At 34.4% G+C, this 17,786-nt stretch overlaps 3 protein-coding genes across 4 annotated transcripts in view; all 3 read left to right on the forward strand.

The window, feature by feature from the left end:
• The window catches only part of rbms2a (RNA binding motif, single stranded interacting protein 2a), a 608,287-nt gene that overhangs the window by 265,943 nt on the left and 324,558 nt on the right, over positions 1-17,786 (forward strand). The gene's annotated exons all lie outside the window — the stretch shown is intronic.
• On the forward strand, positions 1,829-5,006 carry hoxc13b (homeobox C13b). The gene is given in 2 exon segments (NM_131546.2): positions 1,829-2,518; positions 4,140-5,006. Coding segments are annotated over 2 exon segments (822 nt in total). The 5' UTR covers positions 1,829-1,959; the 3' UTR covers positions 4,403-5,006.
• Positions 11,939-13,052, forward strand: hoxc12b (homeobox C12b). The gene is given in 2 exon segments (NM_131545.1): positions 11,939-12,551; positions 12,814-13,052. Coding segments are annotated over 2 exon segments (852 nt in total).

The raw sequence follows: 17,786 nt of genomic DNA on the forward strand, positions 1-17,786 counted from the left end.
ATTTAAAGGTTAATATTGGAAAACATTTTAATTAATTCTCCACAATCCCCAAAAACTATTACTGTCGCTCACTTTCGACGAGTTAAGGCTATGTCTTGTGTTGATAACTGGTAATTATGTTTTAGCCTATCACAGAATCTCATTTGTCATTCGCATTCAATATCGTGTAGGGTCGGTGTAAAATGTAGGAGCCTGCACGAGGAAATTTGGACTTTGTAAAATAATTTTAAAGAAGCACAGTTTGTCACGCATAAGTTTTGAGAGATGTATCGTGCTTATTTAATTTAGTTTTAAGATGTTGCTTCATAATGCACCAAAACAATGAAAGGATTTTAGGTTAATTCTATAAATATACAGTTTAAAATAATGCACTTTAGGCTTTCTAAAACTTAACATTCTCATAATTAACATTTATAATTAACTTAATGTATGAACAAGCAAAGAGTTTTCATTGAACAATCTATGTTTCCAAAATGTTGCTCGTGATGCTTCAACCTTTGTTTGCGGATTGTAATGGTAAAAGTGTTACTTCATATACGTTCCCAATTAGACACATTTGAAATGACATAAATTGTCTTAATTAAAAATATTTTGGTCGATGGGATCATTTAGATTTAAAATCAATTTGGTAGTCTAATAATTTGTGTAAGACGATGAGAACTAGTCAAAGAGCGTTCGTGTTGGTAGAAAAAAGACTGCTCTACTTCTAATTTGCACGTGAACTCAAGAATGTTAGTGTGAAGTTCGTTCTTGTCTGTCTAGACGTATTACGACCCTCTTTGTCTACGTTTCCACCTTGACCTTGGATTTCCTTGCAGCTGGCTTTTAGACAAGGAGCTACTTGCGCAAAGTAAGTGTATTTTATTCTTAACTAATTTTAAATGAACTGCAATTGTAATGTTTTTGAAGCATAACTATGAAACTAGCGAAACTAAGTGAATTCGTTTAGTTTCGACGTTACCAAAAGAAGCGTAATAAGAAATTACTCGAAATAACATAAGTCCTGTTGAAAAATCTCGATCTCGAAATTGGAAAAACAAACAAATAGCACAGAGAGGTGTAATATTTTTTTACTTCCTTTATTCAACAGACATTTTTTACTTAATTCTAGAATCAGAATCAGAATCAAAAAGAGCTTTATTGTTGGGTTTGCACATACGAGGAATTTGTTTTTGTGACAGAGCTTCTACAGTGCAACATAATTACAGAGACAGGACAATTAATAAATAAAAAGCAGAAAGAAGTGAATGCAAAATATACACATAGACAAGTGTATGTAGAGCTATATTACTATATATTCCCTGTTAAACACATCATACTAAATGCTATAATTGCATGTTTAGTTATTTGTATTGCATCATTTGAAACTGATATATTCGTATGTATGTCTAAAGACACTCTGCCTGCTATAATATAGGCCGAAATTGTTGGCATTATACGTGTTAAGTTGCGTATTTTAAAAAGCGAAACGGTTCAAACCTAATTATAGTTCAAAAATAATAATCACCAATAAGAAAAGATATTCTTGAAACAATCTAATACTGTATCTGCAGCATTTACATAAGTAATTTATTTGTTTTTACAATAATTATGAAAATGTTGCATGATATGCACCTGCAAGCCCTCAAATTAGTTCTTCTTTTAAGTCTTGAGTGACTAAAGGGGAGAGAAAGTTAGGTCTACTCGTGCAAGAAATTCCCTCACTCTCGCTCTCTTGACATCATTGTCAGTAATCTGTCGTTCTTAATAGTGAAAGACGTTTGCGTTTTAGCGGATGCGCATGCGTGCGCTGAGAAAATTAGCTTGGAAGTGAGGTGTCAGTCTAGGAGTAGTCGAGTTTTAAAAAGCATCGACAACCCATGACCATGATTTCGCCGATCCTGCATGGACGCTGGGCGGACACACTGATTTACGTGTAATGAGAAAAAAACCTCGAATGAAAGTTATTCTCATAAAACCATGGAGGGACTGAGCGGGAATTGCCCTGCCTCTCATTGCAGGGATTTTATCTCGCACCCTGCGCTGGGACGCCACTCTGGGAGCCTCGCGAGTCACCAGGGCACAGTGTACCCGGATATCACGACACAAGATGCCGGCCGGCAATTCCCTGCGCCCCAGGCCTCGTCGGGGACTTCACTGGGCTATGGATACGCATTCGGGAGTCCATATTATGGATGTCGTCTTTCCTACTCTCACAACGTAAACTTGCAACAGAAGTCATACCATCCTGCCGAAAAATACATGGAAACAAGCGGTGCGCTGCCAGCTGAAGAGCTTTCCAGCCGGTCAAAAGAATTTGCTATTTACCCAAGCTTTGCCAGCTCTTATCAAACTGTCCCTGGCTATTTGGACGTCCCAGTTGTGCCAGGAATCAGTGCGCACCCAGAATCCAGGCATGAAGCGTTGTTTCCTATGGACAGTTATCAGCACTGGGCACTGTCGAACGGCTGGGATGAGCAATTGTATTGTTCTAAGGAACAAACACATTTTAACCACCTATGGAAATCCCAATTTTCGGGTAAAATATAGATCAGCGAATATTATACAATTTGGCATTACTATATACATGTTTGAAATTTTCATTTATACTTGTAATGTATATTAACTTTTAAAAACTAAGGCAGTCGTGCATTGTCCATTAAGTGATATTCCTTATGGTAATGTAAGGCTTAATTGTATCATAGTGACTTTCTGTGACAGCTTTCTAACAGGTGAAGGTTTACACGTAGCCAATCTTTTTTCCAAATTCGAAGTAAAAATTAATGTTATTATTATTATTAATAATAATAATAATAATAATAATACAAAATATGCATTGACAGTTTTGGACGTACATTATTCCTAAAAGAAATATTCATATTAATGGTGTTTATAAACAATATCACTGGGGTAAAACTATATTCAGTGATGTAAGGCAAATATAAACCAACTCAAAAGAGAGGTTTGTTGAAGTTTATTGTGGATGGCACAAACAAATGCCGAAATTAAGCATGTTCAGAGCAGGATTAGAAAACGGGGCTGGGTAGGCTACTGTTATATAAAAAATAAGAAATAAAATATTTACATGTGGTGCCACTGAAAATCCACCAGGGATTTTTTATAATAATAGCCTTAATATTAAGATATAAATACTAACTATTAGTGTATATCTAATATTATACATAAATTGCATTATTTAATAGTCGTTAATCTCCCTAACTAGTTGCAAGTGTATATTATTAATCAAAACTAAAGTTGTAACTTAATTTATTCTGTTATTTATAATCAAGCATACAGGTTGCCCTTGGTTTACCTTAGCTTAAGTTCATGACGCTGAGGTTAAGCGAAAAAACTGTTACAGAAATTATTAATCTGGAAAGACGTAAATGATTAGCCTAATTGATGTAAATCCAAACAAACTCTTTTCAGTGTATTTAGTAGTCTAAATATAGTGAGGAAAAGTCCATGTTTTTTGTTCTTTAAAATGCATCATATAAAACTGGTTTTGGCTTCTTAAAAATAGCATTATTTCCCTCAGGGAAAGCTTATGGACAAAAAATGCACTTAATCTATTCCTTTTTATAGAAATAAAGAGGCAAAACAAGAATGCATCGTGACTGATGATTAATGGACCATTGAGTCTTTTGACATTTACCTATGCTCGGTATCAGGTCAACATTTGTAAATGATTGTTGGAGTTTGACTTCCTCACTTAAAACAATTCCTTCAGTCGAGCGTAAACCCTACTTCCGATCCATTTGAAATTATTTCCGAGCGACAAAAACTCAAATTACATATTTATATATCTACATATATACTGCACTGAAGCTAATAAATCCATACACTCTAAAAAATGTGTGTTATATAAAACAGAATTGTGATCAGTACCATTTACTCCAAAAAAACGTCGGGTTATTTTAACCCAATTTGATATCTAACCCAACTGCTGAGTTAATTTTTGGTCATTGGGACCAAATTTAACCCGGTGTTTGGCTTAGTCCATATTTTACCCAATTTGGGTAGAAATAACCCAGCATTTAACCCTATTGAACGAGTCCCAATTAGGCCTAACTTCATGGTGGGCTACTTGGAGAGAATATAGGCAATATCAAATCATATGCATTCTGAGATGTTGTTCACTTCTTGAATTATTTTTGCAGATGTGGTGCCACACCAAGCCGAGATGAACGGCTACCGTCGCGGTCGTAAGAAGAGGGTACCTTACACTAAAATCCAATTAAAGGAACTGGAAAAGGAGTATGCAGCCAGCAAGTTCATCACCAAAGACAGAAGAAGGCGCATCTCCGCCACAACGAGTCTCTCCGAGCGCCAGGTGACCATCTGGTTCCAGAACCGACGTGTTAAGGAAAAGAAGTTCGTTTGTAAATCCTCAAAGTCAAGCACTAACATGCATTCAGTTTGATTATTTTCGGTGTTCTTTGGTTCGACAAATTCATCAAGGAATTTCTTTTTATTTAAGTGGGCTTAATAAGGCCTAAATATGACGGCGGCGGATCCGACACAGACCTATGCATCGATAAGGTCCTGCATTTACAGATGTAGTAGACCTAAGCTGCAGTAAGAAATGAGTTTCCAGAAGACATTCACACATGAATCGCTTTATAATATTACTGTTTTTTTAACTCCATGTTGTTACAACTTTCAACCTTTCTGTTGGTACTGTTGTTGTTGTTTAATGAAAAAGAAATGGAAATTGTTTGTTAAGACTACGATGGAGGCATAGTTTTAACTCCATTTTAACTTTTAAAAAAAGTTTTCAATTCAAATATAGTAATATGTATGTCAAAATGTTCGGTTATCAAAACGTAATGTCATCCATGAATTGGTTAATATTCATCTGTCAATGTACTTTTCCCTCGTGGTGTGTTTTCTCAATTTTATAGCAATGGTGTCGTGTTTAAAAACGATTTAAAGTATTTAGGAGCTGAAATAAAGCTTAGCGTTAGGTTTGAACACAAGAAAATCACACACTTATTTCCCCCAATATTAAACTGTTTGTGTTATGTAATTTCATTGTGAAGTTTTTTCTATCTTGATTAAGTCAAAGCTCAAATAATGGTCCACTCGCAATGCAGTCAAAAATATATTCAGAAAATACGTTCAGTGACAAAGCAGTACCCTAAACCCAGCCGTCTTTGGCGGATAAGCAAATCGTACTAAATTGTACCAATTGAGATCGTAAGAATAAGCCACTAAATCAAAAAGTCACGAATTGCAGATCGTGTTATTTCTTGAAATAAGTTTTTTCAAACGTTATCCATTTTATTCTGCAGTCTTTTAAAGCAATGTCTGCTCATGGATAGAAATGTTTCAAACCGCACCACAAAATGCACATGCTAAGACTGCATATATAACTAGAGTGCATGGACAGTATAGGCAGGCCAGTTGGCCTATAGGCTACATATTTATTACGCATTAATTGCTAAAATGTAAACACCAATCAGTGTTTGTAAAATGTTTGCTTTCAATCATTTAACACTATAGCTTCTCTGTACTCCTATAATGTCAACTTATTTGCTACATATGTCTGCATGTTACATTTCTAAATTAAATGTACAGGATTTATTACAAACATCATCTATTTACAATACTTTTCAAACTTCAAAATGTTTGTGTGTGTGTGTGTGTGTGTGTGTGTGTGTGTGTGTGTGTGTGTGTGTGTGTGTGTGCGTGCGTGCGTGCGTCGTGCACCACGGGTAACACGTACATTGTGTATTTTATTTTTAATTCTAATTCATTCTACTTTTTGAACTGAAATTGTTTACATTATGTCAGCTCATGAGAACATTTGATGTTGTCAGTCCGTTTCTGCTTTGTAAAGTGTGTGAATGCGTGTGAAAAGTGTTCACATGTAAAACATCAAATATCTATTGTCAGTCAGTTTTTATAGAACGGAATCAATGGATGACATTGCCCTGGGTTTAGATGGGGTTAGATAGGCAGGGCCGGATTTCAGGATTTATGCAAGTTTCACCAAGTCTTTTTAAGACTGTTATGAATGAAATTTTAGACTTGAGGATTTTTAATATTTTTTCCCAACATGACTTTTAAAAACTTGTTTAAATGTATACATAGCAGACTGTGATATTCTAAATAGAGTTTTGCTAAAAGTTTTATTGAGAGGTATTGTTGGTAACTGGATGCGTGTTGGATCGATTGGGTATATATAAGCAAAGGAAAAAGAAAACCCATTAAAATTATTTAAGACCTACAAGACAATATTTCAGTAAAGCCTTTTAGGCCTATTTTTAACACATTTTAAGACTTTTAAGACCCAACGGACACCATGGAGTAACCTTACTATGTCACATAGGCAAAATACATTTTTGGGCCCCCATTTATAATTTTGTCTATAACTCCTGCCCCCGCTCATAGGTCTATGAATTTTTGTGTGCATGGTTCTCTACATGTTCTGTACATTAAATTTAGGTTTTATAACAGCCACACTCTAAGAAATGCTGAGCCATTTAAAACCAAATTGGGTAAAACGTGGACTAACCGAAAAATTGCGTAATATAGTTATATCAATTTAATTTTTTTAATTACCCAAGAAGTTGGGTTAGTCCCTAATAAACCCAGAATTGTGTTGAAGTAACCTGGCATTTTTTAGAGTGCTGAACTACAACCAAATAATTTTCGAATTTTGAAGTTTGTGTGCTACCAACTTTGGAAACAAATAACCTGCTTATGATGCGTTCGACAACAATCAGAGGTGAAAAGCTGCACACCCAGCAAGCATTTCTTGTTTTTAAAAGATGTCTAAAAGACGTCTTGACTAAGGCAAGGCTAAATTTGTGCTGTCAGTGAAAATCTAATAGACGTCTATAAATAGGCCAAAACTAGACTAGTCATCAAATAAACATAAATGAATGACTACACATATAAAGTCTGTCTATTTGACGACTAATCTAATTTCTTTGATGTCTGTTGGATTTTCACTAACAGTCAAAATTTTGCCTTGTTTTAGCCAAGCTGTCTATGTTTAGATGTCTATTGAACGTCTATTAAACACAACATTGTTTGCTGGAAAATTAAGTCACAAGTAGTAACTGATTTCGTTTGTGAAATTTGTTTTATAGTTGCATCACATCTCCGTCGTTTAAAGATTATAAAACAGTAAACTGCGTTAGGAAACGCCCAGATTGTGGGGTAATAATCTGATGACGATGGATGACGACTAGGCTGCTGCTTGTTTTTGTTCCCTGTCGTTTTTCTTTCTTTTTCGTGATGTTCATTTAACGCGGGTTCCCCCTTGCGTCACACTCCGGGGGTTCCTTGCGAAGTTGGCAACTTATTGTTGACAAGCTAGTTTGCTATATTAAAATGTGCATAGCCGAGATCCATTACAATGCATTACATTACATTGTATTACATATAATCAAACGTCGATGAACATTGACTGAAATACTTGTTAATAACCATTGGTGTAAAGTAACCAATCACAAAAAAACTCAAATTACAGTAATTGAGTAGTTTTTCTCAGAAACTGTAATTTACTAAGCAGTTTTAATAATGCGTACTTTCACTTTCCCCTAAGTAAATTTTTTTGTGCTGTATTGGTATTTTTTACTCCACTATTTTCCTTCAGACTGCAATCACTGCTTTATTTTTTCTCGTCTGTTGGGATTGGCTGAGTAGAAAAATCAGTTCTTTGATTTCCGTCAAATCAAATCGCACATAGAAGCTAAATCGCATACTGAAAAAACTGAAGGCATGGGAGATTTATAAATGCTGCAAACCGCTTAGCGGCATTGAAAATATGCAAGAAGATCTCTATAATCTTTAGATGCAAACATGGGGAGACTTTTTGGACTGCACATAATTGATGAAAAAATGATGTCTACTAAAAAAACAGTTTAAACCAGCCTAGGCTAGTTGGCTGGTTTTAGCTGGTTGACCAGCCTGGTTTTAGAAGGGTTTTTTTCCATTTCCAGGGTTTCCAGCCATTTCCAGCCTGGTCTTAGCTGCATGGTCAGGCTGGAAGAAAACAAGCTTAACCAGCCTATAGCCAGGCTGGGAGCCCATCCAAAACCAGCTATGTTCAGCTTAAACCAGGCTGGTCAAGCTGGATTTAGCTGGTCATTTTCCAGCCTGACCAGCTAAGACCAGGCTGGAAATGGCTGGAAACCAACATGGAATTGTCCAAAACCCCTATTAACCTCTGTTAGATGCAAACGTAGCTCTTTCTACAGTTTGCAATGATCTCATCAAATCTAAAGTATGTTGAATTTTAAACACGCTGTGTCGACTGGCAGACCATTCTGAGGGATGTAAACACAAACAAGGGTCCCGACGCATATCAATTCCTATAGCTTCTGAAAATCCAAAAAGAGCCACATATTGATAAATAATGTTGTGGTAGCTGTTTTAACATAAAGTTATGATTGAATCGCCTACAGTTATAAAACAGTTTGATAACAAGCTGGACATTTTCATGAGCCAATGACATGAACACATTGTAATGGTCTATCCCACGAATACATGATAACCCTCTAAAAAATGCTAGGTTGTTTTAACAGTACCTTTAACCTTTAACAGGTTGTTTTGAGTAAAATATGGCCAAATAAACCTGGGATAAACAAAAATAATAAATAGGCTTAATGATTTTAACTAACTTATTTTAGCCATAATTTATGTGTTTTTCAAACTATTTTTAGAGTGTCCCACATCATCATTCTGCTCCATGAGCAACTGTTGGCATAATAATAAATATTTTCCATCAAAAACCAACAAGGATATGCGATTTGATTGATTTATTCTTCTCGTTTTAATGAATGAGTGCGAAAACAGAGTTCCTTTCTGATTAATTAGCTTGCCTTATTTAGATCCTTTCAGCACAGAAGAGGAAAAAAGCCTAGAAGATGGTCTTTGACTTCCTCTAGTGGTGAAAGAGTGTAAATGTAAGGGCAATGGGAACGGTCACATAATAGGGAAACAAAACACAATATAGTAATTTCTTGTTTAACGCACCTCAGTAATCTTATTAAAGCATAGTTTTTACAGTTTGTGGAATTAATGCTCAGTATAACCTACAACAAAATGTGGCTTGCAGCGTATAATCTGAATTTGACAAATAGGTAAATTTTATTTGTTGGCCTTGCATAATTGCAATTAAAGAACATACTTTCATCTGTCTGTGAAGATGATTAGATATGATATGTCATTCCAGTTGTTTCTCTCTGTCCTCTATTTGCCTCTTTTTACATTTAATTCTCGTTTACATTTTATTCTTATTTCCCCTCCTTTTTCCTTTTACTTTTATGCACGTACACAAACTTTCATCCGAAAACCTAAATATGCATTTCTTCAGCTCACATATAATTTGATTTTTAATAAAATTAACGTGTGTAACTAAACTACGAATTGTGATTTTGATTACAAGTGTAATTATAAAATAACATGAGATGGCTGCCAATAAAAATACAGTTTATTTACAACCGCGCGTTATAACCTCTAAAATAATTTACCTATCTCTGGCCAAACATGGATCTCGAAGCCATTTAGATTTAAATGCAATAAAAATCTAACAGTTTCAATGAAAATTACATAAATGTCAGGCCTCACTGATGTACATAGATGTTTTATAACTTTTACTTTTAAAATGTACCAATGCAATTTGTTTCTCAGATCAGCACTTTCGGCTTCACAAACGATTGTCTTTAGTAAATGCTTTTAAAATGCAGAAAACACAGTCAGCTCGGTTGTTTGGGAAGGCCAAACTGCAATGTGATGGTGGTGTGTGTCTATACATGAAGGATTTCAAGTTCACGTAATACAACCCTGTTGTTTAAATGTTCCGCGCATCCAGGCAGTGACCTTGAACTGACACAAAGCCTAAACATGGACAAAGCTTTACAGAGAAGAGTGTGGGTGCGGCACTGCATGGTTAAAATACAAATATTGGGAAGCGGAGAAGGATTTAAGATGTTATGTGAAGGGTTTATTGGCCTTACATCGAAATTATCTTCTCATTAATTGACCCCTTATGTCGTTCTGCGGTCGAGATTTAATTTTAGGATTTGGTCATTAAATAGCAGCACATCCAAAACCTTTACACTTTAAATTGTTAAATATTAAAATGCTAAATTAAGAAGCAAAGTTATTTTTAAAATGAATTACTATATTTAATTACATTTGCTTATACAAGCATTGGTTTACATATTTAGATAACGATTATTTTATTTGTAGTGCGTGACCGTGCAATGAATAAACTGGCGAGTAAACGATAAAGCTAAACACTTATATAAAATATTTTGGTCTATGCTACATTTAAGACATTTCTTCGACAAAAAAGCCTTTATCAAATTTATATTACCTCTCCAAATATGCATCAAATGCTCTACATTTATAAATTCCCCATGCTTGAACGTGCAATGGATAAACGATGATGGGAACATAAAACATATTTAAAATAAAATGCTACGTTTAGGAAATTGTTTATCTTTTTTCTACATAAAATTTACATTTATTAAAATTATATTCTCCAATCATGCATCAAAAGCTTGCACCTCATGTAAACTTTAATGAGGATGCTGGGGACGCACTCTGCCTTAGTTATACTAAAATATTGTCCATATCACCTAAACAACTCTAAACATGGTCATTGGAAACCTGTATTTGGTTAGAAATGCATAATTTGAGAATTGCTAAATCATAATGAGACTAGGCACTTTTTATCAGAACTAATGGAAACTCAGAGCCAATGCGACCCATTGCTTTTTCTTATATGCTGATTCATCACTCTCTTTATCCATCAACCAAAGAAAGATTCTGTCAGTTGTTGACTGCTGCTGCAAAAATAAATAAATACATAAATAAATCTAAATATATAAAAATAAATAATAATAAATAAATAAATAAATAAATAAATAAATAAATAAATAAATAAATAAATAAATCCTGAAACTATGGCTGGATCCATCTGCTCTAACTGATCTATCCTGGAGGCTCTATCTACTGGACATTATTAGTTTGGAACACACCACAGCCAAAATAAATGGTGCCAGTAAAATAAAAAAACTGTACAATTTTGGTTAAATATGAGGGACACTGTATCGTTTATGTTTTAATCCTGATTGTGTACTTATTATTACAATATTGCTGTTTTTTTTTATTTTATTTTACATTTTTTGTTGAGTGGATCTCGGGATTTGTTCAAAATCAGAATGTTCAATATAAAAATAATTTTAAAATGAGACTAGCTGATAAAATGTATACGAGGGAAACGTGTCACTGAGCCTCTACTCTTTTTGTGAGCTTTAAAGGGACAGTTCGCCCAAAAAATACAATTTCCTCTCTATTTCTTTACACTGAAGTAATTCTAAACTTTTTAATAAGTTATTTCTTCTTTTAAACCCAAAACAAGTCAATGATAAAAATGTTGGGGAAATAAGCAGCAGACATCCACTGGATCAGAAAACATACCAAATACTATGAAAGTCAATTGCTGCTTTTTCTGACATTCTTCAGTTTATCTTCCTTTGTGTAAAACACAAGACAGAATCTCAAACAGGTTTTGAACAAGGATGAGTGAATGATGATAACAACAATGCTCAAATAAAGCAGTGCAAGTTAACTTGACATTTCATTTAAGGATGATGCTCTCATTTGCATTGATCTAAGATGAAATACGTCTGATTTGATGACAAAATAATAATAAAGTGCTAAACAAAATATTTAATCACGCACATAAAAGAAAAACAATCGTTTAAAGCAGTTCAGGAGGCGTTTAACAAGAAAATATTAAAATAAGTTGTTAATATTTTAAGGTTAATACTTCTTTTTGTAAAAAGAGAAAAAAACAGTGGGTGGCACCTTCTGCGACTCATTCTCAAGCAGTGTCATGTGACCATACAGCCAATGGGGCGCAGCCTGGTTTCCTTATACGTTAAATGTCAGATTTGCTATAAACTACAAACTCTTAGCCGGGCCCGCCGAAATGGGCGAGCATAATCTCTTTAATCCGGGGTTTGTTGGACAATTGGTTAACATTAATGCAAGAGATGCATTTTACCTCTCCAATTTCCGTGCGTCGGGGGGACAGCTAGCAGGACTGCAAACCCTCCGCTTATCCAGAAGAGATAATGTCTGCTCTTTGCCTTGGAACCCATCGGAAGCATGCAGTGGATACCCACAATCTCATATTAGCGGCCCCGTTACCCTAAACCACACATACAATCAATCATGCGACATTACTCGGCAGGAAGACAACAAATGTTTTTATAGTGACAGTGCATGCGCCACCAGCGGCGGTGGTGACAATAACAGTACCAATCTTATATCAAAAGAGAAAGCATTGGATAACTCATCTGTATCCATTACTGCAGAGAACGGACAGAACAATCTGAACGGAATGGACAACGGAGGAAGTTATTCAAAATATGACTGCCTGACACCTGCAGAACAGCCAATCCCAAATCCTCGTTTGTGTCGGTCTCTTGAATCGGTTTCTGGCTGTTCGTTCATAAACGAGGGGGCCAAGACCTCATCAGGCATCACGCATTCACTAACATCCCCTGACATCCAAACAAGTGTTGCAGCACTAAACGGAGGTGAGTTTTTTTCTATTATATATCTTAATAAGATCAACATATGAACATGAGGATCTTGAAAATAATACATGCATGTTTTATAAATGTGAATAAAATAGCATTCTGATTTAGTGTTTGATATATGTAATGTTTTAATTGGTTTTCTTTAAAGTCATCCGATATGCGAAGCCATTGCGTATTGTATATGTTTTGATAAGACTGTTTGTTAGAGCTTTTGTATTGGGCAAACATTAATGTTAACATACTTTTTTTGTTTGTTTAGGTGCTCTGTGGTACCCAATGCACAGACAAACTCGAAAGAAGCGTAAACCATATTCAAAACTTCAGCTGAACGAGTTGGAAGGCGAGTTCATCCTCAACGAGTTCATCACCAGACAGCGGAGGAGGGAACTGTCTGACCGGCTAAATCTCACGGACCAACAAGTGAAAATCTGGTTCCAAAATCGTCGAATGAAGAAGAAAAGGCTCTTGATGCGAGAGCAGGCTTTATCTTACTTTTAGAGCAATGGATGATGTTGGATTATACATAAACTGGCAACAGGACATGCTATTTGAACATATTTCTGATTGTTTGCAAATTACACACATGCAGTTGATATGTATGACGCATAGTATCAGTTCGCTGTGCACAAATAATAATTCATTCTTGGCCATTAAGTAACCACTACAGTTCTTAGTAACGCATGGAATTACACGAGAAATATAAAACACCCTGCATCATGCATACATCTCGAAAAGCTTGCTATACACAACAGAAGTGTTAATATAACATCAGGACAATAATTAATATATTTATTATTGTTGTTAATAAAAACAACAGTTTTAAAACAATAATAAAGCTTTTATTTTTTCTGCAACACTGTGCATAGCTTAAATGCCTCAAAATGTGATTCCATCATGCACCTTCGTACAAACAGCACATTAAAGGCAAAGCTGTAAATGTCGAACTATTCAAAAGTTTCATTAGATTTCCTAATTTTTGTTTATGCAAATTGGTGGAAAATTCCTATGAACTGATATCATCTCAATCTGCTCACGCCCAGCGGTTGAGGTAACAGCTTACAGTTTTACTGTTTACTTTAAATTCTATACAAATCGTACGATTTATATATCACAACTGGTGGAACTTTCACCCAAAAAGATTAAATATGATAACTGCAGGTTTTCTGCGGGTAAGGGAACAGATAAAAGATTGCCATAAGGCCATCCTAGTGGCAATTTTAGCTTGTAAGTAAAAATGAAGCTGTGATAGCCAATTTTTGGTGCTTCGGTGATGTCCAGACAAAAGGGCAGACCGCGGATATGTCCCTGATACAGTATTTGCATGCGAAAGTGCTTATAGCGCTAGTTTACTGAATATTCAAAGCAATGTATAGTGTTATTGTGGATAATAGGAATTTATAATCAGTGCAATGTCTTGTTTTTGTTAAAACATGTTACCTGGTGGTAAATGTCTGTTACACCAATAAGTATTAAATGATTGAGTCAGTGTAAGTGTGCAATTAATTTCTAATAAAAGTGGTCACCTGTGTAACTGTTACCTGTGTTGTGTTATTGTCTGACAATAACATAATCTGGTATTTTGCATTATTTGTTTTAATATAAAAAACGTCCTCTTTGCAACAAATAATATCACGCGAAATGAGCATGCATTTTTTATTGCTAAATATTGTTGCTAAAACAATATATTTCCCTTTCCGTATTAGGAATTAACTATAACTAAATTTTCTAATAGGGTAACTTAAATTATTTTGTGAATTTGTCACTTTGGGAAATAATTCACTCGGGTAAAGTTGATTTTATATTCGTTAAATTCGATTCGTTCATTCATTTTTGAACAGTGACAATATGTGACGCTACTTTGAATATTCGGCCTGAAATCGCATGCAAGTATGACTTCAAAACAACATTAGCACTATTTATTTGATTGTGATCAATGTTGTGCATTGATAGTCATTGGCTGCTAATGTGATTTAGAGTTATTTAGAGTTTGCAAAGAATACATTTCTGAAATTGTGTATTAGGGAGAATGTCTGAATGTGCAGCTATCAACATTTTTAGAGTTTGTTAAAGTTAACGTTGCATACCAAAATGAATGAAATTCGTCGCTTTAATGTCCTTTTTACTTTATTTATTTAATTTTTTTGTGCAAACACAACCCTCAGTTGTGTAAAACATGCATATTTATTATGGAAATGATATCAGTGTTATTCACTTTGAGTGTTTTTTATGAAGTTGTCAGATAGGATGCATTGTCAAGAATCTAGGTATAAAAACTTTGAACGTCAACACGTAACACGCTTTTTGTTTCTGCGGGAGGGCTAAATGTGCTTAAAGGATTAAGGTAACAGCGGATTCGACTTTGAGACAGACTCGGGCATCTTTACAACAGCCTGTCTGTGGCATTGAAGCAGACCTTGAATGTGGCCGAGGGGGGTTAGCTGGACATTGACCTATAGTGAAAGAAAATGGACATTGCAGATGTCTTCCTAAATGCGTTTATTTCGCTTCTTGGGCAATAAAAAGGCGAACAGATTAGATTTTTTATATCGCACCCGAAATCAGGAAACTGTCTTAATACAAATGAAAGTAGGCTAGTACACGTTAAATCTTTGTAAACTCAAAATACACATTCTAGGCTCATACAATATATATTCAAAAATCTTTAGTAAATTCTTTCAGTAGGTAGTGATGGCAAAGGAGGAACCATTTTGTTTTCCCATAGGAACTCTCAGTGAACAGTTTCTAAGTGAAGAGCATTTTAATTTTCACTACAGAAGCTTTTTGTGAAGCAAACAGTCAAACCATTTCAGTGGAGTCTAAACGTTGTTTATGGAACCATCGATTTTTGAGGATGTAAAAAGCAATTTCGGGCAAAACTATTGGTTTAAACTAGATTGCAGGTAGTATAAAATTAAATATTCTTTCTCATACATAAACCAATGAGTAAAATTGGGGTTTGATAATATTTTCGTTCAATTAAACGTACTTTGTTCAGATTATTCGTTATATTATTGGATTTTTTTTTAGCTTGCGCATAATGCAAAACCAAACGGACTACATTTGTCTTTGGACATACACTTGTATTTAAGACATACTGTTGTAGTTGTTGTAGGCTAATAAGTAGAACAAATTCGAATACTATTAAGCAATTTTAAGATATAATCTTTTATGTTTTTCTCCGCGTTGTCTCTTGTTTTCTCGCTTTGTGTGACCTGAGACTAAAGTATGCTTTTTGTGAATGTTTAAAGTAATATCGGCCAAAACAATTTGTTTAATCTAGATTACAGGTAGTATAAATTTAAACAATATTTCTTATTCATTCATTAATTATTAAATCTTATGGTTCAATGATATATTCGTTCCGTTAAACGTACTTCGTTCAGATTATTCATTATATTATTGGCTTTTTTTTTACCTTTCGCATAATGCAAAACCAAACGGACTACATTTGTATTTCTAGTCGTTAGACATACACTTATATTTAAGACATGCTTTTATATTTGTTGTAGGCTAACGAGTTAAACAAATTCGAACGCTTTTGAGAGACATTTTAAGATATAATCTTTTATGTTTGTCTTCGCGTTGTCTCTCGTTTCCTGGCTTTACTGTGTGACCTGAGACTTAAAGCACGAAGGAACAAAAGGATTCCTGTGGTTTATTACAAGTAATCTGCATTGTGTGTCAGTTATTAAAGGTCTGTCGGTCCATATTAAACGGTTTTACTGAACATAAACATGCCTATATTTTTTTAATAGGAAGACTGGACATAAAGATGTTCACGCGATGTTTTAAAGCGTATTTGGTCCATACGGATCTAACTAATCTCTTCTTGTTTGCTGTTCGTAAAGCGAAGGGTCGACTTCACTGGACAATTTTAGACTAGCCAAAAAAATAAATAAAAAAAGTAATAAAAAAAAAAAGAATTGTAAAATCGATAAGTTTTGGTTCATGTATGAATTTTCTTTTATAAAAATTTCACAAAATGTACATATTTTTAGCAAGTTAGCCGTGATTTATTATTTATGTTGCTTCCTTTTATATTTTTGAATGCACTATTCTGAAAAGCTTAAATATAGGAGATGATTTTAATCAAATATTTATTTACTTTTATGGTTAAAAAATACTTTAAAACACCAACTCAGGGAAACGTTATACACATAAACATTGAAATGTTTGATAAATCGGCTGGTTTTTAATTAAGCAATTCAGATTCACAACATGTAAACAAAATGTTTGTTTGTTTTTCTAAAAAGCGTGTTTTCGTTGACTCTAAAATCTTTACTGTGTGTAAAACCTTGAGAATTTGGTCCTGCTGAGTTCAGACTGCGGTTTTCGATTTGTTTTGTCAGAGCAGAGAAAGCAATAAAATAAAACTTACAACACAGCTAGATGTGGTGTGACAAGGAAATGGCTCGAAATGTATATTTTGGAAGGACAGGAAGAACAGGAAATATAGGTAATATATCTGAAGTGATTCGAAAACTAACTTCAAACGCAAACACTCGGTTTTCTCTTAACTGAAAATGGTAGGAAGTAGCGGAGGAAATTAAACAAAGTGAGAAACATTCATGGGGCGCCATGCATGACTGCAAGCGATTTCTGCAACTTCCGATTTTTTTCTCGATAAGGAAAAGTACGTGCAGTGTTAAATATTTTAAGGAATGATAACTAAGAGGCAATTTTTTATTTAAAAGTTTTGCATTAAAAGTTCACCCTCTCAAGCAAACGTTAAACACATGCAACCCTGGTAATATGTAATAATTGTGTTGGTGTTTTTGTACTGTAACGCTGACATTTTTTATAATTATATTTTGCAACAAAACTAATCAGCTTTATGAAATAAAATCTAAAGTCTTTCGTACTTTGTTTCATGGGTTTTGTGTGGTTTCTAAAAGACAACAGAATAATAAATTGTAATATAATACAATTTATATGTATTGTCACCGTTTTGAAAACTAAATTGGCTTACAGGGAATAATATGAAAGTACTGAAATAGTCTATTTATTATTTTTTATTTCTTTTTTAGAAATTAAGAAGATAAATGGCCTAAGTTTTTTTTTCTTTTCTTTTTCTTTCTTTCTTTTTTTTTTTTTTTTTTTTTTTGTATAGCTTGGTAAAATTATAGTGTGTGCACATATGGATTGCCATAGTCTTATCTCCCAATCCCGCCCCTTGAGGCATGCCAACAGTTATTCAGTCATAAATAGTAAGCTAGTACACCAAGTCTCATG

This window comes from Danio rerio, chromosome 11, assembly GCF_052040795.2.
Source record: "Danio rerio strain M-AB ecotype USA chromosome 11, GRCz13ab, whole genome shotgun sequence".
Classification (NCBI taxonomy): Eukaryota; Metazoa; Chordata; class Actinopteri; order Cypriniformes; family Danionidae; genus Danio; species Danio rerio.